Source organism: Lathamus discolor, chromosome 1 (genome assembly GCF_037157495.1).
Source record: "Lathamus discolor isolate bLatDis1 chromosome 1, bLatDis1.hap1, whole genome shotgun sequence".
NCBI lineage: Eukaryota > Metazoa > Chordata > Aves > Psittaciformes > Psittacidae > Lathamus > Lathamus discolor.
Genome location: NC_088884.1, coordinates 91,604,667 through 91,626,947, shown reverse-complemented (window position 1 = coordinate 91,626,947; position 22,281 = coordinate 91,604,667). Strand labels below are relative to the sequence as shown.

The 22,281-nt window shown below is 38.9% G+C and overlaps 1 protein-coding gene across 10 annotated transcripts in view; it reads right to left on the bottom strand.

Moving 5' to 3' along the window:
* ANK2 (ankyrin 2) overlaps nt 1–22,281 on the bottom strand; it is a 242,099-nt gene that overhangs the window by 102,433 nt on the left and 117,385 nt on the right. For 7 of the 10 annotated variants that reach the window (XM_065686177.1, XM_065686190.1, XM_065686159.1 and 4 more), the window contains exons 5-10: nt 17,308–17,406; nt 13,272–13,457; nt 12,801–12,824; nt 10,546–10,644; nt 9,627–9,725; nt 1,520–1,618 (exon numbers count right to left, since the gene is read on the bottom strand). In XM_065686177.1, coding sequence (XP_065542249.1) covers nt 1,520–1,618; nt 9,627–9,725; nt 10,546–10,644; nt 12,801–12,824; nt 13,272–13,457; nt 17,308–17,406 — 606 coding nt within the window. The remainder of the gene's footprint in view (nt 1–1,519; nt 1,619–9,626; nt 9,726–10,545; nt 10,645–12,800; nt 12,825–13,271; nt 13,458–17,307; nt 17,407–22,281) is intronic. The other 3 variants (XM_065686148.1, XM_065686139.1, XM_065686184.1) reach the window with 1 other exon arrangement.

Sequence of the window (22,281 nt, the reverse complement as noted above, 5' to 3'; positions counted from 1 at the left end):
GACACATGAAGTTCACCTTCTGCCACCAAAGGAATCAATGAAATGATGAAGAATCTTTCCCTTACAATTCCCATCTCCATGTGGATCCCTAAACCAATGACATAGGCTACTTGGTGCTACTAAGGATGAATAGCTTGAGCACATCCTTATTTGATAGGCTTGCAACCCAGTAATAACATCTCCTGAAGATTATCAAGAGAACTATCTTGAGGCTCCAATAAGGATAACGATGGATCAGAATCCACTAATTGCCCTTGTCTGAGCAATAGGATGAGGGAGTGGGGCCCAGTAAACAGTACAACAGTCTTAAAGTGTTACTTAAATTGTTTAGCCTTCCTGATCTTCCAGGGGACCACAAGCATGTCATTGCAATACTCTATTCCACTGGTTTCCAACTAATCGTAACAGCTGTCTTTGTCAGGCACTCTGAAGTGCTGCTCAGTGGGGTTCACTATTACCCTACAAGTATTTTCCACTCATTAGTTTGACTAAAGGGACAACATATGTAGGTGTCCTGGGTTTACCAGGAGCCGTTTTGCTCCTTCTTAGTAACTGGTGCAAGCTCTGTGTTTTGACTTCCAGCCTGGGCAGAGAGCTGATAATACCGATTGTTTTTAATTGTTGCTAGGTAATGTTTATTCTGGCCAAGGACTCTGTGAGTCTCATGCTCTGCTGGGGACGAGGGAGGCCGGGAGGAAGCAGAGACAGGACACCTGACCCGAACTAGCCAAGGAGGTATTCCATACCATAGCACGTCATGCCTGGAGGGGGAACTGGAAGTTACCCGGAAGGGGCAGGCTCTGGCTCTTCGGGGGGGTCGAACTCGTTCGGCGGTGGTATCGTATTCTCTTGTTATTTTCTCTTATCAATATTATCATTTGTGGTAGCAGCAGTGGTTTGTGTTATACCTTAGTTACTGGGCTGTTCTTATCTCAACCCGTGGGAGTTACATTCTCCTGATTTTCCTCCCCATCCCTCCGGGAGTGGGGAGGGTCGGGGGGGGGGTGAGTGGACGACCTGTGTGGATTGGTTTAAACCACGACAGTAGGAAACATTAATCTTAGACATCTGCTTTTCAGAAACCAGTAAGAACATACTAAAATAATTTTCCAAGGCTGAAGTAGTCCATGAAAACAATTAGGAGAAGCTGCAAGCCAAAGGTCCTAGTTAGCTTAGAGGAAAGACTGGAAATCCATACCAGGAATTGTCCACCCACCTTTCTCATCTAAGAAAGCAAGCTCTTAGGAAGAAATAAAAGCAAAGTGTACCGTAGCACTGTATACCATGTGTTTAGTATGATGTTACAGAGAGGGGCAAAGAAGTATATAATGTTTCACATATTTGGAAAGGACAGTCCCTAATTACGTAACAAAACCTTATTCTGGATCATTCTACACATTAATACATTTCCTCTGGGAGAACAGAAATGTTCCTGTCGTCTTCTTTGTCATTTCAGTGACATTAAAAATGCTGTGGAAAGTTACATAGACCTGTTAACATATTCTAGCAAGACACACACCTTGGTCCGTGCAAGCAGTGGGGCACCTCGTTCCAGGAGCAGCTCCACGACTTGGTCATGGCCACTTCTTGCAGCACAGTGGAGTGGAGTGAGTCCATCCTTAAAGTAAAAGGAGGGAAAACAAATGAGCACATCCCCAACTGTCCATCCTAGCACTCTGAGGAACACCCTTCCAGGAACGCAGCCCCACAAGCATGTGAAAAAGCTTTTTTTTTTTTTTTTTTGACTCCTAACTGAAGCTGGCTCCTCAACATGAAGTTTCATCCCTGTTCTTCCTTGCACCAGTAAAAGACACTGTGAGGTTACTGTTTCAGAGGGAAGCCCCACTACGTGTTGAAATCCCCTACAAAAGAGGATAATGGAAGCATGAATTGCCTCCTCCCCTCCTTCTCCTCTGCATGGCTTTGAGATTGTACTGCCTCTCCCTGGAAAACATATGCTGGGCCAAAGATGCTCCATTAACCAACACTAGTCCTTTTGATAGCATTTGTTGCAGGGATGAAACAAAAAATGCTCATACTAAAAAATTCATTCTAGAATATTTTTATTTATAATTTAACAGGCAGCAGAACAAAGAAAATTTTAAAACAGAGAAAGAGAGAAGCAAACAGAACAAATCCTTTTGTTTCTGAGATTGAGTGGTGAACAAGAAGCTAACAATTCCCTGCTAAAATTGCTCTGAGACCACCAGCTCCACAGTATTTTTTCCATTGTGGAACACCACCCTATACTGAAAGGCTACTCAGTATGATCACAGCAGTGGTAGCAAAACAAGCATCAATGAAACATTTTGATAGGAGAATGCATTCTAGGTAATTCTACCACAGTTTAGACTTTATGCAGAAAAACACAACAAAAATAAGGCAAGTAAAATGGTTGCAAAAAAAAAACATTTGTGCTGAATGACAGAAAAAAGAAAATGCTCAAAATACAGAAACTCACATTTTCATCTCCTCAGACCTTGACCTTGTTCAAGCATGCACTCAGAGAAGTCAATACTCATTCAACAGAGATAGGTTTATAAAGGTGAAGTAGTTACAGTTTTTAAACACAAGAAAAGCCTTCTCCTTTTGAGACACATTGCCCATGTCAGATGAGGGAGAAACTATCATTCTAGGGTGCTTTCTGAAGAATCCATTAACAGGACAATTAAAATATGAATATATTGATCAGAGATAACTTTATTACTTAGAGGTTAAAAAGTAGCAAAAAAAAAAATGGCCTTAAGTATGAGTTAGTGACCTACATAGCTTCATACACAGATGTACTGTTTGCCTTGCTGGAGTTTAGAGGAAGTCTATGTCACTATATTTTTACTTGTACTACTATAATCTTTAAATTAAAAGTAGCTCTAGACTCCACAGTGCTATCACAATTGTAACATCATTCAGGCTATGTAAATCCAGCCTTCTGACACTCTGCAAAAGGTAGTTCCAAGAACCAGATCCTCAGTTTCAAAAGCACAGACCACCTTTCTGAATTGGCAGTGCAACAAAGCTCCTAAAGCCTGCAGGGAGGACTTCTCCGTTATCTACGTTCCCAGTGAGTTTTCAGAACTACTGAAAGGGTTGGGTGTACCTTAATACTCACTATCATAGAGGCAAAGTCATCACTAAATCCCATGGAAGCTTGCAATGAAATTCAACAGATGCAAGATCAAACCTGCCAACAGAATTCAAGGCTGTTCAGCACCTGGCCGACTGGGTCAATGAAAGAGAATTTTTTCTATGCTGAAGTTTCAAAGTGCCCTAAATCAAGTCTTTGTACGCACAACTGAGGTCTATTTTCATCTTGCTGCCAGAGGCATTCATAAACATAATTCCCGCTAGCATTCTTAAGGGGAGAATATACCCCAAAATGTATTTCTAGGCAAGATATTTGAGATTTCTGTCCAGTTTCTGACCTTTTGTGCTCTACATTTTTAATCAGTGGGGGAGGTTCACTTTCCCTATCTGCACAGTCACTTTCATGTTATTTGATTTAACAGGACAGCAATAGAAAGGCAGAATTGTGTGAACCCTTCAGAAAAACAGGACAAATCCCCAGAGGGAGAAATCAGAATTAAAGCACAAGACAAAAAGCACATTCACAAGGAAGGCCTCCACAAGGAAGTCTAGCTACAATAGAATTAAGAACCAAATCATTAGAAAGCATAATTTCTCCTCTGTCCTTAGAATTCTCTCTAAAACGAGAGAGAAAATTTGCTGTGTATCCCATTCTATCCTCTCCTAGCTTTTATAAATGCATCATCATTTACTGCCTGTACAGCAGGTGCATGAAGCAAAATGCTTTGCAGACTTCCATATAGCCCTCTTCTTTTCCCTCTTTCTGCCCTGGGGAAAACAGCATGTATATTTTTAAATCATTCTAGATTTAATACTTTAGATTTGATTTTTGCTCATATATTTTCTTCAAAGATGAGAGAAATTGCAAAGAGAGCTGTTGTAGTAGAAGGATTAGTACATAACACGAGGATAAACTCACATTAGCCAGTATTAGGAGACACACTGGTGCACCAAATAAGCCCTCTTCCGCACCGTTACCCACCTGCAATGAACCTCAGTGCTCTGAAATCTATTGCAGGAATTTGCCTATGTACTTCTTTAATCATTCCATGGCTAACTGGTACATCACGAAAATTGAAGAACACATACTGAACAAAATACCAAACGCATCATTTGACACGACATACATCACCAGGCCAAAAAGACTTGGAAGCACAGATAATCGATATTCCATAAACACAAAGGCTGCCATGCTGGGAGAAAAAGAATTCAGCAATTTTCTATTTTAAGAAGCCCAATATTTATCTCCTCATCCCAAAGAGTACATAATGGAGATAAATGGAGTTAAATGTTTTCATCTTCCAAATGACATCCTGCACGGGGTGTTCTGTCTTGCACATGTGGTACTCTGCTGGCTCACGCTTCGCAATGTAACCAGTGGCTGGATGACTGTTAGATATGACACTACAACCCCCTCTGTGTGTGTGGAAGCCACAAAATTCCATCTCTCCTAATTTCCTCTTAAATGGCTCTCAAAACAGAAGCTAAACTTTTTTCCTTGAAAATCAATCACTGGTAATTTTTTAACCAAAGATAAATGAAGATAGATGACTGGGCATTTTCATAGTGACTAAAATGCTTTACTTCAGCTTTCCAGAGAGACCAAGATAATAAGAAGCTGTGCTTATGAGAGATTCTTAATGGGAAATCATGTGGGCAGCGTCTCAGTAGAGCGGCAGCTGCACGCATTGGTGCTTATTCGAACGAAGGGCAATGATAGCACATGAACATCAAAGCCCAAATTATCAAAGAATTCTTCTAAACTGCAGCTGCATATTCTCATTTTTGTAAGGGTAAACAAAATGTTAGTATTCTGTATGTTGGACATGCAAAATCGTCTGAATTGTCTCCACAAATAAAGGCCTTTTCATTCCTCCATTTTTCATTACTACTAAACCTCTTCTCTTTAAAAACGAACAAGGCAAGGCTCCCTCTTGCTCAAAGCTCTCAGAGTCTTGGCAGAATTAAACACGCTTTAAAGCATTCCTCCGGGTCTGCCATCCAAAGTACAAATTTAAAAAACACAGCAAAAAATACATCACATATTTGCTTAAGTCTGAAGATATTAACTTTAATCATTCTAAACAACTCACTATCTATATACCTTGCTTAGATATTCTGCACATCTTTTCCTTCTCCCTTGTAAACTTTATACAAATCCACTACATTTTTAATAGCAAATATCTGCATTGTGATTAGGTATTTATAATTTGACATTACTTTAGAAATGGCAAAAACTGCAAATGAATTATTAGTGCTCTGTGCATGAGTGTAGACTCAGAGAAAATGTCACAGCAGCATTACTGCAGAAAAAAAAGATACTGCAAACGTAGCACAGTGCCAAGTGAGGATTAGGATCCTGCTACAACTGCTTTAAGGTAGGAAACTCACTGCTATGTGGAAATAGCAGAGTGCCATGTCTGTTTTATTAGAATGCATACATACAAAAGGAGACATGATTACAAATAAATCTCAGGAGGTTCCCAGAATGAGTGTTAAGGGGTGTCTGCAGCACATTCACCACAAAAAACCCAACCCACCAACACCAAAACAAAAAAAATCTGAGTTCCACCCCCCCCCAGACTCCTTCCTTTTCCCATTTGTATCATCCATCTCTATGACCAACCTTCCACTTCTTTCAGCTCCAGCTGAGCTTAAAGCTGAGCTCCTTTCTTTTCCATGGCCCTTCTCCAACCCAAATGGCACAGCAGACTTTGTTCCCACTATTACCACGTCCACCACCCTCTCCAGCTCCAGCTGCCACACTCCAGGCACACAATATGTGTACTTTCCCTACACAATAAGCTTTCATTCCAAGACTATATGCTCTATTTCATTCTAGGGATTTTTTTTACAACTGTAAATATTCTGGACAAGAACCTGCAAGAAGAGTCTAACGAGAAGTCCCAGAGCAAGAAAAATTTCATTTCAATGTTCGCAAGAGTCAATAGAAAGAATACAAAATTTGTGACAACTTCAGCATCTGAGACAAGTGAACATGCTCCTCACCCCCTTCTAAGCGTGTTTGCATACGCCACAAAAGTAGAAATACCAGTAAGGTAGCAAAGGCCTGTGAATACACTGTATTTCAAAAGTAAAAAAGCATGCAAACCTGAAAAAGCCTCACATTCTTCTCATTTTGTTGTTGGTTTTTTTTTTTCCTATACAATTTATATAGAGAAATTATAAAAATACAGATATTACAAAAACTGCATTCAAAAATAATACTCCTAAAACCCCTTAAATAGTAACATTTCAATGTCCTGCATACCCTTACTGTTACTACTCCATTATAAAATTATTTTTTTTTAATAGAAACATCTTTATTTTGGCCATGCTAAAATTGCTCTGCCTTAAATGCTTAAAATAATTCTCCCTGTAATAATCCTTACAATGGTTCTGGAAGGCTGTAAATGCTTTCTTCCTCTCAAAGTGAGAGTTGGTAATTGCCAAGTTTCTCTTGACCACATCACATACATTTAATCATAAATTGAGCTTTCCACCATCTTTTGGAAATGTTGCTTTAAAGAACAAGTTCCTGATTCCTGACCACAGCCTGTGGCTAAATATAACTGGTATAGATATGGAGTTTCCATTTTTGCTGTAGATACAATATAAAAGAGAAATGAAATTCCACATTTAAAAAGTTTATCTAGTAGTTAGTTGAGGAAAATGGTAAAACTTGCCAAAAAAAAAGGAATTAAATTTTATTTTAAAATAAGTGTAGCAAGCGGATTTAGTAGCAAGTCTACATCTTCAGACTCTACTGAGAAATGCAATAAAATTTCAGCAAACACATTATGAAATGTACAGAAAAAAAGAATAAATATGTAATTCCTGCAATAAGCAGGGTTTTCCTTTGACATGCAACATTAACTATGGAGCAGTAGGACACATGCATAATGCCCTCCCTTTGAAGAGGGAGTAATTTTAAATTTTTTTTTTTTTTTTTTGACAACATGGGCTCCTGGTGGATCATTCCAATGGAACACTTCCAAACATAGAAAGATTTCACAGATCAGTTCAGCAAAACTGAGGCTCATCTAAAATCTGTTGAAATAAGGTTTTGCGTCTTAATTTATGCATCATCAGATGGCATGTGATAGAGCAAGTTAAAATTAAGCTGAATGAAAGCAATGAGTACTTTTTTAACCACAGAGCTTATTTTAATTTGGCATGGAGACCAAGAATAAAAGACCAAGCTATCCGGCAATGAAAGATCCTAGTAGTATATTTAATTCCACCTTTTTCTGTTTTTACTGGAAGAATGCAGGTGTTCCTCAGAAGAAATGAAAAAGCGAGTATGGAAAGGCAAGCATGTTAGCACCGAGATGGAGGAGGCCTTTAACATACAAAACACAAGTATACATGGCATGCAACACCCAACCTACCTCTTCCATACCCTACATACTCACGGCCATAGCAAAGCACACAAAGCATGCGGACAAAGCCAAGGGGAAAAAAAAAAGACACTGAGACGGTATAAAGATCTGGCATGAAGACAAGATCACGCCACAGAGATGCTGACGGCAAAACCAAAGCTCTGGAATCTTCCTCCCTGTCAAGTACAGGCAGACAATCACCACCATGTGCCTTTGAGCAGGAAGAAGGCAGAGGATGAAAGCAAGAGGAAGCTGCTGTGTCTGTTTAAACTGGGATATGTGTGTGCTTTAGGATACCTTCATGGGTTTTCACTGCTATCTTTGCGCTGATAGTTTTTGAGCTAATGTAGCAGCCGATAAAGGGCAGGAAGCCAAGATAATGAGAAGACTCTAAAATTAGCACCATCCACCTACGCTGGGCAAAGTCCTGTTCTTCCAGTTTCATTCACAACTGGACATCAATCTTTGTGGGTAAGTGGGGAAGGGAATACACCTTGACCTCTCAAAATCCAACACGTCCTTTATAATCACCTGTGCCAGCTTGTCTGAAGCAAGTAACTAAATACTTAACAGGAAACAGGTGAATTCAATACTCTCATTCCACAGGCCAAATGGGCCATTTCTGTATGACTTCTTTGCTTATGAGTATGTGGAATACCCTGAATGCAGTGTGTTACTACCCTTTCAAGCCTCTTTAACATAAGCTTTTAGGCACCTCTTGTGGAAAATTTGACCAGGGGTGACTTGTTGCATACCTTCATGAGAAGCAGAACTTAGCATCATCTTTGCAGTTTAAAATAGGCAGAACTTTGTAGTTTAAAATAAAAAAAAATAATTTCAAAAGGCAAGAGAGACATAATTTCAGAAATCAGCAGAAATCAAAATCATAATCACATACAGAGTTCCACAATAATCACAACTGTCTTCCTAGCTCATCAAGCAACAAATGGCTGGTGTAATTGATATCAAAGTGACTGCAGAGGTTGAATCAACCAGAAAGATAGTTGACTGCAATATCCTCTACCTTTCTACTTTGTTAAACAAAACCTCTTACATCCAGCTCTAAACTCTCTGCTCTAAAATACCCTCTATTACTTGAAGACATAATTTTGCAGATCAGTAATTAAAGAACAGCAGCTTGCAAGAACAAGTCTTGTGTAGTTCAGTCCATATAACTAACTCCAAAACCCCATCTGAAGTAATTAACCCTGCCCATATAAATTGATGGCTTTTTCTTTTGTCCTGGTTGATTGCAAAATCACCCATAAATACAGAACACAGTATCGATGTGGCACTTCAACAGGACAGCTGGGAGAGTGAGCTCATTCTCTGCAGTGAGTTAGTTAGAAGAGGCAAGTGACTGCTGGCACAGCAGCAGGTTACTTGCTCCCACTCTTCAATATTGACTCTTCAATAAAAAGTGACTGGCAGCCCACTACAGCGGTTTTCATAAGGCATGCTATGACTGACACACATATTGAGGAGTCTGGGGGCTGAAAGGCCTAGCTGAGTGCAGTCCTTCCACTTCCCACTGTTGTGCAGCACACATGTTCTCGTGTCACCTAAAGCTTGACCCATCATCAGGCTTAATTCTTCAGAATGATCAGTTTCATCATATTTTTTCTTCTAACATGTAGCTACATGTAGGTACATTATACAGAGACTAAAACAAATAGTATTTCTGTCTCCTGCTGTCACCAATGTCTGTCATTCCTTAGGCAGAAAGCAGTCTACACAAAACAAATAATATGAAAACTAAAGGTAGTATTCCAAATTAAAAGAAAAAAAAAACCTTTATAAATTATTTTTGGAGTCACAATTTATATTTTGTTCATGTTTCAAAAAGTGCACACTTGTGAGGATCAATGTTTAACATTTCTAGAGCTGTGTTAAGCTGAAATTTTGGGGTTTGAGTCATTTATAACAGCCACATCTAAAGTCTCACTTTCAGAACACAGAACAAGACACAAATACTGAGGCTGAGTTCCTAGCAATGAATTGTCATGTTCCCAGTCTCTGGCTTAACAAACAACAATGAAACAAACAAACAAACGAAAAAAAACAACCAAACAACCAAACAACCAAACAACAAACAAGAAAATAATCCCAATCCATTCCCAAAAAGTGACAACATCATATTCAGGGAATAGAAAAACTCACCCTGGTTTTGGCATCAATCTGCCCTCCACGATCCAACAAGAGTTTCACCATGTTTGTGTTTCCCCTTTTGGAAGCCACATGCAGTGGGGTGATTCCATTCTACACCATGAAAAGAACAAACAATGAGCATGATGAATTTGAAGGCATATAATGGTGGTGAATTTGTCTTTGGATCACAGAAGATGAGACCATCACATTGTAGAGAATAGACGAAAATATGCTTCAGCATCAGAGCTAGGCATACACTACAGAAACTAGAGTTAGTAATTCCTTCCTAAGCAAAAATCTTTATTTGCTTGGGTTTTTTTAATAAACAAAGCAGCACATCTGCCAAAGCAGCGAACATCACAGTCCCAGAGTCAGACAAATAGACAAACATACATCAGAGTTCCAATGAGTCAATATTCACAAAACACTGATGCATTTAGCTCATTGCAACATACACAGGGTATACAAATGAGCGACTCCTACATGAAGGAACTTTCCCAGTGTAATGCCAACAGTGTAAAGGAGTAAGTCCTGTTTAGGGTGAAAGTGCTCACAAACGTTTGTATGTGAAAATATCATATTAAAGTAGTATAGTAAATACTGAAAAAGCCAATAAATCCTCATATATTTCTGGAGCACGCCTAACTGACAGAAAAGCTGAAGTGAGTTGGCACATTCTGAGAATATCAGTTTTCTGGAGCTAGTCAAAGGAGACTGCTTCCTTCAGCTGGGAATACTGGTTGCTACTCTATTTCCAAGGACACTGGTGCATTGCACTGAGGCAATATTTAAGAATTACTGGAAAAAAAAAAAAAACATCTTTTAACACAACAGAACTTCATTACTTTACTGTTCACTTACTCTTGACTCAGAATTATACAAAGAGACACTCCCACTTTCATAGTAAGAAGAGAAAGAAAGAACTCCATACCCTTGCTGTGAAATCAACTGCAGCTCCTCGGTTTAGCAGCAGTGTCGCCACATTGACATTTCCATAATGTGCAGCTATGTGCAAAGGTGTAAAGCCACTCTACAAAGGGAAATAGCCCTCATTATAGAAATAATTTTATCCAAGATAATTGGCTTCACTAGAACTGGATTTTAAAAGCTGCTGAGAAACAAACAGAGTGTGCCAATTTTATCCAGTTCAGCTGTAATATAGCAAAGTCTTTCAGACAGAGTGCAGTTCTCACACAAGAGGTTATCAAAAGTGTTTCATTCCCCAAGTCAGTCTCCTGAATCAGTGGCCAACAAAGTAGTTTTTGTCACAGGAATTATATATGAGCCATTATTATTATACTAGGCATTATTATATATATTAGCCATTCTTAAAGAAAATAAAGGAAGTCTCCTCACTACAATCTGGAAGCAACATGGGTCTTTTGGGCTGCATCTGTTTACTGGTTTTGGATAAATGACTGCAGAAGTTGTTGGGACTCTTATTTTGCTGCTCTTAGAATTAGACAAGATATTTCCTTTTTTTTTTGGTTGTTGTTGTTTTTTTTTTTTTTTAAGCAGTAGTTACTTAATATGTAAACCAAGAATTTGGTGTACATGAGAGACTACTTAGTATAAGAATATAAATAACAGTATAAGAATCATAATTATTTATACTTGTACACAATTTGGATCTCAAATGATCTGGACAAACCTTGCTATCTTTACATCAGAAAAAACACCATTTACTTACTGCTTCTTGATCACTAGAAAGTGAACCTGCTCTGGCTATGAGATACAGAATTGCTTGACAACAGAAAAAATACTAATTTTTCAGAAACCAGGATACAGAGCAAGCTTTTAGTCTCATCAGTAATTCAAGTAGAAGGGACCTTGTGTTTGAGGTTTCCCTAAGTCCTGTACACTGATTTGATCAGATCTTACTGTTAGAGACAGAAAAAGAAATACTTCCAGACTACACTGTATTTTCAACTAGGTTCATTTCGTTCAGCATACAATTCATCATTTTATTCCACTCGTGGAATACGGAAATGTAAGCACATTTTGCACTCCAAAATCTACTTTATTCCCAAAAGCTATGGCAGCTGGCCAACTATTTTACCCTAATTCCGTTTACGTCCTTGTCAGCCCACAGGTGATCCTGGTCACTGTAGAGTCACACACTCACTAAATTCATAGTCTTCTTGAGGATACTGGGCACAAACTATGATACTATGTTTAGCTATAGATTGAATGCATATTGCATTAACAACTACCTACTTATGGGCACATGTCTGCCTGGTGACAAAGGAAAGGTACAGAGAAGGAATTTCCATGGTGGGTGAAGGAGAGGTGCCCCCTTCACATTTATTACTACAGTGAAGAACATGCCCTTGGGCAGACCCCGGACAGAAGCTGTCAGCCTTTCAACTCATATCGCCCGCTGCCTCATGGCACCTGCTCACACAGGTGGGTGCACTCAAAATTCATTCTCCCATCTAACCAAGAAACTCCATTATTTAAAAGTGGGCTTTTAAATAATGACCATGTAGTTGGAAAGAATTCTTTTTCCTAAACATGACAATAATCTTTAGGAGACTAATCTCATTTCTGGTCAATCAGACCCCTGATTTTTAGTGGAAGTGCTTGCAGAATTGGTATTTCCAGAATCTGTATGAGAAATGAGAAAACAAATCTTTGACAGGTAAACTGTGAATATGTGCTATCCCTTAAAGATTTTTCAAATCTTTATTGAAAATATCTTACTAAGAACAATGGTAAGAGCAAGCATATGCTCTGAACATATGCTCTGAACATAAAGCAAGCATATGCTCTGAACATAAATCCTGCTTGGAGGACTTGATTATATTTATTATTGTAAAAGAAGGCAAATGAATATTACCATTATTCTGGCTGAACCAGACACCTTAATTTAGTTATGCCAAGAGAGTGCATTTTCATAGTTACTGAAATAGAGCTAGAAAAGCATCTTTGTCCCCTCAGCTCTATTACTTGCTTCAGACTTCCTTGAACTCATGTGAATTCTCAAAAGTTTACTTCAGCAGTGACAGAAATATGAAATGCTAAGACAAAGGATGAATAAAAATAGGTTTGCTGAGCCACATACCTCTATGCATTTAAAAAGAGCCATATCTTCACTTTTAGTGCTAAATAATAAATATTGCTAGAGAGCAGAGAAGATAATTATAAGCAACAGAAAGAGTAATTAAAAATTTTGGATCTTGGTACCTCAGTTGTCCTATTCACCATCATCTGATGCAGCATGGTTTGGGAAAAAGAGGAACAATATTAAAGACTGGATGCAAAATGAAGAAAAATGTAGCTTTTCGAAATGAGTTATGCTGTTAATTATGGGAAAAGTGATTCAAGCATGCATTAACTTTAAATACAACCTATGTTCCCATGGGCAACAAACCAGTACCCTATTTATAGGGAAGAAGTGCTTCCACTTCCATTCCAGCGTCTTCTGGTTTACGAGAAAGCTGGTTACCAAAAAAATGGGAGGAGTAACTAAAAAGCAGAAAAGTAAGTAGTTTGCAATTGCTGTGTAGCTAAACACTGGTGATACTGGTCAAGCAATCTGTATTTCCCCCCAGAAGAAACTACCTTTAATCATTAAGGTGAAGGCAGTCAAGTTCCTTGCCCATCAGCATTTAGCTGCGCGACTACCCTGTTACCTCTACGGCAGCACTCCGTTACCTTGGACTGCACATCAGCATTATGGTCACTCTGCAGCAAGAGTGCTGCTGACTTGGTGTCATCTTTCCTAGCAGCAATATGCAGAGCAGGTAATCTCACTTTCCCCTTGGTGTCATTTTCCAGAAGGATGGCCACTGCCTGGTTGTGTCCTTGTTGCAGTGCAACAGCGAGAGGAGTGAAACCATCCTGGTAGAGAAGGAAACAAGGTGTGCTCAGTAAGGTGAAGGATGTGATTTGTACAGTGCTGTTCACACACAAACATTTGGTAAGCACCTAACCAGCTGTCTTCTACCTCTGCACCACTGTCTCAAGTGAAACAACATTGGAGGCCCAATATTTTAAGCCAGATAGGATTTCAAACATGTCAGAAGCACACTTTTTCACTTCAAAGTAGTCTTTTTTTTAATCAAGTGCAAGCAAAGGATCATTCCATGGTACCCCTAATTACTTCCCATCTTAAACCAGGCCACAAAGTATATTTTTATCAATATTTTGGTAAGGATTAGTGAGCACTGAACAAAGTAGATGCGAAAAATATCCGGGGAACCTGTTTCTGAATATTTCACATCTCTGCAAAAAGAATCGCTTTGGCTGCATTCCCTGATGTTTCCCATTCTAAGTTATACATGGACTATGAGTCAAGAAAGCCAGGTCATGTTTAGAAATTTAGACTAATTTGAAGCAGGAAAACATTAAATTATTTGTACTTTTTTTTGGAAAAACAAAAATCAGAAAAATCTCACTGCTTTTCAGTCATAGTTTTAGCTTGGTTTCAAAGTTATTTTCAAATTGTCTTGCTTCTCCACACATGCCCCAAATTGCCAATGTTTTAAAACATGTCACACAATCACAACTTGATATTTCAGCTCAAGTACTGCCTGCTTTTGTATCTTAGGAACAACTAAAGAGTTGATTATAGCCAGAAAGTGAGAAAACTGGTTTGGATACACTATAAAAGGCATAGGAACGAGACAGAATTAATTTGGAATAGGAAAATGAAAGATGATAAAATAATAAAGGACAAGTTAGGAAGAAATGAGGTAACGTATGCTGAAAGAAACATCTGAAGAATTGCCAAAGCAATTTTTCCCTTTAGTAATCTAATAACATTCACTCCCTTTGTTGTAGAACTCTGGGTAGGTGCATTTCAACAGCAATACTACCATGGTTTCTTTCTGTAATAGAGATTAAATTCTGTACAGTGAATTAAAAAAGGATGAACAGCTGATGAAACAGCTGAACTGTAAAGATAATTCTGAGATTGGGGCTACATTAGGTGTTGAAATGGCTTAATGCATTTGCCTTTTGCCTCCGGGAACATGAGAGCAAATCCTGGATTAGAGACCCTATGAAACTGAGCTCATCCTTACTCTCATTTTGTACCTATACGCATATAAGTGTGAAAGGAAATGAGATGTATCCGAAGGCAGTGCAAGTTTCAAAGCTTCAAAGAAAAGATCACCCATTTGATTTGCAACACTTTATCTTCCACCCTTCTTAGACACAACTCTTATCTGTATCCCTCTCTTATTGCTTCTGGAAAGGATGACTGACCGCAGCTTGGAGAAAGCATTTCATTTCCCCACCTCCCCACACTGAGGACAGCCAGACCTTGATGCTAAACAGAAGGTCCTTCTCCATGTATCTGGTTGGCATCCTTTTTTCAGGCTGACATCCCACCTTATTTAATGTATCATTTTCTCCATTCTGTTCAGGAGACTAACTGTGGGCAAGTGTGAAAGCGGATAGTGGGTCAGACCATCCTTCTGTAACATTCAAATCACTGAGACCATCATCCCAGCAAGACCTCAAACCAAAACTTACTGAGTTCAGTCATAAGGGAGTAGACAGCCACTACTTTCCAACCCACAGAAGTGACAGCTGACCTTTCCGATGGCAGAAGACAGACTCGGACTCAGTTTCAGAGTGGGGGGCATTTGATATTTTTTCTCCCCTGTGCCTTTTTTAAAAACTATCAAACTATACTGTGAGCTCCCATGACGTCTGAATGTCTGCATTCAAGCAGAGGCCCTATTAATTTTAACAATCCCAGTCCTGCCAATTAATGAATGAATTTGCAGTGCACCTGACCATCACAGCCAGTAACAGTCACTGGGTGAAAATCTGCAAGCAGGTGACTCCAGGCCGCAGCCATGCCAGGCTCCTGGAGAGCCCCAGTTCCACCTGGCTCCCTCAGAAGCAGCGTGTTTCTGCCACGTTGCCTGGAAATCGCATGGGATTTCATACTTCAGAAAGCTGACATGTAATGTGATCGCCATATATGCATGCCACGAGAGGATTATTTTAGGCGCTGTCGTCAAATGGTACAGTATCCATTGAAAGAAGAGCCAGTATAGCAGCTGTTAATATTAGTGATTTGGTTTAAAAGAAAGGAGAGTGAGCATAAATGACCCATCATTTTAAATTCATGCATTTGTGAAGGCAATACAGAATGGGCAAGTTTATGTGCAGAATAGGGAAAAGTAATAAATATGAGCAAAAGCTCTGGCAGGAGAGGAACTTTTCCTATTACCATTTCACATGGCACATCCATATCCCTAGAACAAACAAAAGCCAACACGCTTCGCAGCACAGATCCTCCTCACTCATCCCTTTGGCTTGGTATAAAAGAACATTCGCAGAAAGAGAAGAGCAGGAGATAGAATGAGCACAGGCCTCATGACCTAGGAGTTTTTCCCATTGCCCTTAAATCACCTCATTTGCAGAAGGAAGTTCTTATGATTGAATTCGTCTTCAGATGGAGTCACGTCTCTTACTCTGGTGTCTACCTTGCTTGCACTGAAGTTACCGCAGCTTTACAGCACTGCAGTTACATCCAGAACAAAGCAATTAATACCATCCTTCTGCACATTTATACCCTGTGGTCCAGCAGTAGAAATATAGTGCCTGAGGACAAAACAGCACTTTGCCTGCTGAGCTCGTTGATGTGATCCTTGTTAGTAATTTGATTTCCAATTTATGCTAATCACCAAAAGTGACAAATATTCATAGGTTACACAAAGTCGCAGGCAAGCCTCAGAAGCAGAATAACTTGTCTGGGCAATTGTTCCTCACTTAGGGGAACAGGAGCAGGAGGTTAGACTAAGTGACCTCTTGGGGCCGCCTTCTACTGTGGAATGGTTCTGGGAACCTGGCACCACAGAGCCCCTACTCCACTCATCACTTTTGTACATGCACTTGCCTGCTTCTCACTCTCTGCCTCTATGTAGAACACAACGTATCTGAAATCTCATGACCTGATCTAAAAGGAAGCTTGCCAACAACTGTTGATATTAATAATTTTTATACTATTTTACACTATACACAGGCACCCTTCTGGACACAGTCTTCATAATCCTAATCATGGCATCCAGGTTATATTCCACACACTTTGTAGCTTGCTGAGAAAGAAGCTGAAGCAAGCCTCCAAACTACCTTTCCCCAGAGGACCACTTATTCAGCCAAGAGTGTGAGATACACTCCAGAATATTCAATCTTTTTGCCCAGAATTGTTGCCCTTGTTGCTGAGGTGGTGATGCTTTTAGGTGCTTGAGTCTTCATGGGCTTTGTTGAAAACAAATCTGTTCAAATGAAATGCTGTACCTTTCCACTTACACTGTGACTGATCTACTATCCATTCCATTCTTCTGACCACCCTGGCCTCCTGTAATTTCTACAGCCCTAGGAATCTCTCTTCAAAGCCCCAATAACTTTTCAGAAAAGTCTCCAGGAAGTGGGTATGAGAAATGGGCACAAACTGAAGGTGAAAATCCTGGGTTTACTAAGCTTAGTGGAAATTTTGCTGTCAAATGTATTGGGCTGGATTTCATCCCTTGACTTTTCACCACTTCCAGAACCATTCACCCTAGTCATCTGTGCATGTAGAAAAAAAGAATAAGATTCATAAATAAAGCTCATTTGAAATTAAAGTACAGAAGTTCTCAAAATACTCCATTTGAAAAATCTTCTGGCTTTAAGCAATCTGGATGTAAAGGCAAAGGAAAATAACAGTGTGTAAAAAAATAATACACCTCACCTCAGTAGCTGTGCTTTGGTTGGCTCCATTCTCCAGGAGATACTTCACCACTTCAATGTGGTTCTCTTGAGCTGCCATATATAAAGGAGTAAAGCCATTCTAGGAAGAACATACAAGGAAATATTATCATGAAGAAATAGAATCTGCCAACAATAATGAACTCCAAATAAGTATAAAGCTAAAAATTCATTTGTGCTTTTTTTAATCTGAAATGTTTTAAGTATGTAAGCAGAATAACTTTGTGGTTTTTAACTAAATATGGTAATGTTTAACATCACTTAAACCCACAAAACTCTGTATTTTCATGCTAATTTTCTTTTGACACATATTTTAGGGAAGCAATGGACACACTAATTATTCATAGAGCTATTCCTTACTGATAATGCTCAGGGACTGTAAAGCTGTCAATAAAGTTTTGTGAGAGCTGACAGGAAAGCAAGGGTTTCTTCCATTTGTTACATTAACTTAAGCAAAGACATGATCCCCCTGAAGAACATAAAGCCAACACCTCATGACAAGCTGAGCAGAGATGACAAAAGCTTAACATACTACATAAAATTTTGTAATACATAGAACATTGCAAATCGTCAAATATAAAAAAACTCAACCTCAGTTACCTCAGTAAGGACAAATACAGGTTTCTCCACTGCTGCAGAAAAAACAAACTATGCAAACATGGAATGATGAGTTAGAGAAGAATTCTGTAGATGACCTGGAGGTCCCAGAGATCTACCAGAGGGCCACTGGTCAATGAGCTCATTCTGCTGTAATAAAGACTACAGTTGCACTGGTGTAAAAATCCATCTCCCTGTGGAAGCTATTTTTCTCAAAGAAAAATCTCCAGGAGTAGAGACTGAGCTCGCAGTAGGAATTATGCACAAATTGGTTTCTTTTTTACTGTCTTTGTACAGAGTAGCAAAGGGAAAACTGCAGGTAACTGAGTTGTCTCACTGTTTTGGTTTCCCTTCCCACTCCAGAAAGAAACAAAAATGGCAACCTATTAGGAATAACTAGCCATTATGAGGTACTACCTTAAGTAGTACCATTACTATCATGAGGTAGCAATTTTCGACCTACCTCATTAGTATTCTAGTACTAAAGTCTAATGTAGCAGTTTATTAATTGGTAATATGTGCCATTTGTAAAACCCCCTAGCTGATTATTACATGGCTGAATACAAGGATCGTACCGACTAATCTAAATTGGGGGAATATGAGATTTTTCAAGACAGAGTAAATCAACTTGCTTAAAAGCTTTGAAGAATCTTACTTTTTCCTATCAACTCAAATCCCTAATTCTGGAACAGGATCATGGCAATGAATCCTGGATTAGGAGACATAAACAACACGTACATGACTTCATGACCATTGTGTGCTAAGTAGTACTAAATGCTTTTCCACACAGAGACCCAGCAGCGCGCCCATTATATCAAGGATATCCTCCTCACATGCTATAATCATACCTGAAACTACAGCAACTGGGGGAGGAAATTCTTGCACATAAACTTGTAGCCTTTTTTCTTTTTCCCTTCAAGCTTTATTTATAGTGTAAACTTACTGTGTATATATATTTTTTTAATCTGGTTTATTTTGGAAATTGCAACACTATTCCAAGGTCTATATGCAAAACTGCCTATACCAAAACACACTGGAAAAGCTTCCCCTGAATTTCACCCCCCCTGGCAAGGTCAAGCCTGATTTTTCCTGCTGGTAGGGTCAAGTCCACTTTCTCCATGAGGATCTGGTTTCAGAGCTTCTAATTGCAGCATTCCTGAACTCAACACGTCTGGCTCTTGGCCAGAAAATGCCTATTTTAGGATTTCCAATATTAAGAGCCCTCCTTGGCAGGGCTTTGCATGATGGAATGACCTGTTAGCCCTGCTGCAGCTCTTCCTTCTCATTTTTGCCCCAGACCCCAGGACTTGCATATGCCTCCTCCCTTCCTGAATAGTTTCTATGATGTGTTTATCTGTCTGTATCCTACACAGCAATTTCTGTTTGGCTCAGACAGTCCTCAGTTAAAGGGAAATGCCCACAACACAGGCATATCCTTCTCTTAGTTTCCTTTACTCTTGTTAATCTAAAATCCCTTTCCCTCTTTCTCATCTTTTAGTTTCAAAGAGCTATATGCCAATACTTGGTCTCTCTGTTCTGCTTCTAGAGATATTCCACAGCTCAAGACCCTAGATCCCTGCAAACTGAAGAAAACATAGTTCTCTTAGACTTCTGTTTCAATAGCCCAAAGCAGCTTTTACTGAATCCACAACATTCTTCTTAATGGTACTCCATGGACATATTGCACAGGAGACAGACCTCTCCCCTTAGCACATGGAACGAGATACAGAAGGTTTACTGGTCCAGGGGTGGGGAGTCTTTATTTCAATGCATTTTCCTTCACCTTTTCATCCCAATCTGTATAAATGCAGTCCAGAATTAAAGTCAAAATACTAACTGTGGCATACAAATGTGACCTGGAATAGGCGAAATACATTTTTCCTGAAAGCCCAGCTGTGTAATTATGGTATGTCTGTATGTTTACACTCTGTGTGTCATCTGAAAAATAGAAATGAATGTTGTAATGATATATAACATTCATTTTCAAACAATGATTCCATCAGAGTATTTGTAGCAAGGACAGAGTACTCAGATTCTATTATCCTTACAAATGTATACTGCAAAATGTTTACTGCTATCATATAAAGTTATAATGAGAAATTAACACTAAACAAACAGAGTATCTTTCACACTCCATTCTTTCTACTACATTCACTGACTTACTTGCTAATTTGAGAAAATTAGTAGCTCTCAATGATTCTTCAAGTTATTAATGCAAATTGGCAAGTCTATATATGACTCAGAATTTGTATAATTAAATTTTGCCGAAGCCCTAATGAAAAACACAGTCTGAAGAAACAGAAGGATCATTAGAGCATTTACAAAATCATCTAAACAGTTGTATGGCTTGGTTGAGCTTTCTTGTATGGCAGGCTTTCAAGGAAAGCCTCTTTGCATGGCAGTACCCAATGATCAGAAGCATGCATCTTCCAAACTGATCAGCAGAGCCAGTGTGTTTGAGTGACAAGCTTGTCCATGAAGATCTGGCCTTAGTGTCTATATACTTACAGTATCTATGTGCCATATATCCACATATATCTCTTCATATTCATACTGATAAGGAAAAGAGAGAAAATTGTGATATCTTTTCCCTCAGTTGGCCTCTTTGAAGATGAGACATGAGAGTTCTCAACATATCCTGTGATTAAATAGGTCATGTAAACCCAGATGCTGTATTAGAAGATCACCAAGTTTAACAGGAAAGATGAGACAACCAACATCTAACACAATTGTTTATATATAGCAGATGCTCATTTCTACCCACTCTTTGAGATGTCAGAGGGTCAACACAATCATATTGCCTGATCCAGACCTCCTCTGCCTCTCTATCTCACTGCATGGGTTTTCGTTTGGTGTGTTGGTTGCCTTCTCCCCCCCGGTTTTGTTTCACATCAAGGAAATTAAAAGATTGCTTGCTCAATGTTACAAATAAAAGCCAAATAAGTTATGATTTTTTTGCTACCCCACTTCTCAAGCAACATTCAGAGAAGATCATGCACAGAAAATACTGCCCATAAAACAGCTCAGTTTCCTTTGGGACACTTCAGAGTTTCAATCACAGCACCTGGCACTTAACATAAACTATGAGAATCCTTCATGTAATTGCTCTACTTTCCTCCCTATGCCTCCTTCTCTTCCTGCTCATTAGAATTTAAGCCAGTCCCAAAAAATAACTGATATTGGCACAAAGGATGTGACAAGGGTGAGACAAGCTTAGTTTAAACAGCTCAGATCATAAAATTTTCTGATTTATGGTCATGCATTAATATACCATTTTATTCCATAAAATAATGAGAATTTCTGGGTCCTGTAAGTTCAATAACCATTTCAGTATTTTTTCTATTATTTAGAATATTGCTTAACTTCCACAAGAATGGCAAGTTCCTGATTTAAATTTTTATGCAGTGACATGCAACTCATCTCCCTGTTTTCCCCATTTTTCCACAGATATTGGCCTAAACTAGTGATCTCTACATCTCACCTTAACAGTTAAAAGAAAGTAACTCTACCTTTACTCACTGTTTCCCTTAGTCTCCAGTAATCTCCACTCCAGCAAAGGCTATTCTCTCTCAAACAGGAGAACTTTATGCAGGGAAGAAAAAAGGATGGAGGCAACAGACACAAGCCGAACACAGGAGGGACTCTCTGAACATCATGAACAGTTTATTCACTGTGAGGGTGACTGAGCACTGGCACAGGTCACCCAGTGACGTTGTGGAGTCTCCATCGCTTGAGATGTTTAGAAGCCATGTGGACATGGCCTTGGGCAGCCTGCTGTGGGTGAGCAGGGTGGGCTGGACAATATGACCTCCAGAGGTCCCTTCTAGCCTCAACCATTCTGTGATTGAAGGAAAAATCCTCTAATGACCCAAGGAATTAATACCAATAAATGAAATACAAGAATTATAAATAAATGCAACACTGCAAGCTAAATTAAGAATACACATCTTGACAGAATCATCAATAGCACAGTTCTGGGAACTTTGTTGTGTATTATGCTCTGAGCATTATTTTCAGCCAGTCTAAAAATAAACTTTCCATAACAGGATTGTATCTTAGCAGGAGAGATTCTCTGCCTAAAACGGTGAATTGAGGATAGATTAAGGTACCTATTTTAACTTTTAAAAGTCACCTTTTTTGTTTGTTTGATAGCTTACATCAAAATCCATAATTTTTATATATATATTTAAATATATTTATATATATACACATCCCTATATATAATCTGCAAATCCACCAATTACATTTCTCTTTCTGTTACCTTAAAATACATCATTTTCCATAAACCAAACATATAATCCACATTAAAACAAACGTAATCCATATTCTTTTTCAAGAGAAAAAAAAAAAACTCAGAAAT